Raw genomic sequence first — 1,066 nt, forward strand, 5'->3', positions numbered from 1 at the left:
GAGTAACTCCCACCCACTCACCCACAATCAAGAGGACCGTCGCGGAGGGCCCTGGCCAAGCACATGGCAGGTTTAAACAAGGCCTTAATGTGGGCAGATTATACTGGTCAGCCGGTCACAGCGTCTCCACCACCTAGAAGTTCAAGGTTCCAGATCTAAAGTTTCAGGAAGGGAAGAGAAGGACTAAGTCCCACTAGACCCAAGTCCAAGGCACAGGACATGCCCTCCTGCTGCTGCTCCCGGGACGATCATCTTTGCAAAGGAATAATGTTGCAGCTGGAGGGGGAACAAAAGGAACAGCTTAGGAACAGGTGGAAGACCACAAGGTGAGCTAAGCTGAGCCCTCCACTAGATTCTCAAATGCTTTTTAAACAAAAGCCTAGTTAATGGAAAGCCATTTAAATCAGACCAAGAGTCTGAGATCGACCAGCACTCCCTCCCCTCCACACCTGCCTCACTCACACACCACGCCGCGTTCCGGGGCTTCCTCCCCCAATTCCAGCACTCCCTCCCCGCAGCCCTCCCGCTGACCAACACTTGGTAGGCGGAAGGGACACAGGCACTTTACCCCAGCAGTCCTTTTCCCGCCCAGCGTGTTGGGACAAGCCGAAGCTGGTGTCTCTCCCCTCTTCGGATCACTGTCACATTCAGCGGCCTCTGAAAGGAGAAGCAGCTCCATTTAGAGTTGGCCTCCTTAGTACAAAGAGAAGCTCAGGCTAAAACGCAAAGATAAGCTTTGTCACCCATCACATCAGAAGGACTTTTATCCTAACTCTAACTGCAGTGTTGGCATATGGGGGACACAGGATTCCTGGAGCTACAATGAGGGCTATGAGTCCAAACCACCTTATCGAGAAACGTGTCCAAAAAAAAAAAAGAACCTTTAATAGATGCATACAAGATACATCTTTTTGTGTGTGTGACAAATATGTATGAAGAAGCAGTTGCCATTTCAAGCATATTTTTATGTGTACGATTCACTAACGTTAATCATGTTCACTACGCTGGGCAGCTATCACCAACAAGACATACTCTGCAAAACTCCAGTAAGATCAAGGAACCAAAT

At 49.2% G+C, this 1,066-nt stretch overlaps 1 protein-coding gene across 1 annotated transcript in view; it reads right to left on the reverse strand.

Moving 5' to 3' along the window:
• Positions 1-248: 248 nt before the first annotated feature.
• The window catches only part of PSMD9 (proteasome 26S subunit, non-ATPase 9), an 11,563-nt gene continuing 10,745 nt past the window's right edge, over positions 249-1,066 (reverse strand). The window contains exons 5-6 of the mRNA XM_007938145.1: positions 569-657; positions 249-276 (exon numbers count right to left, since the gene is read on the reverse strand). Of these exons, the coding sequence (XP_007936336.1) occupies positions 249-276; positions 569-657 (117 nt within the window). The remainder of the gene's footprint in view (positions 277-568; positions 658-1,066) is intronic.

The sequence above is a fragment of the Orycteropus afer genome, unplaced genomic scaffold (genome assembly GCF_000298275.1).
Source record: "Orycteropus afer afer isolate SDZICR_OR568_19922 unplaced genomic scaffold, OryAfe1.0 scaffold00048, whole genome shotgun sequence".
NCBI lineage: Eukaryota > Metazoa > Chordata > Mammalia > Tubulidentata > Orycteropodidae > Orycteropus > Orycteropus afer.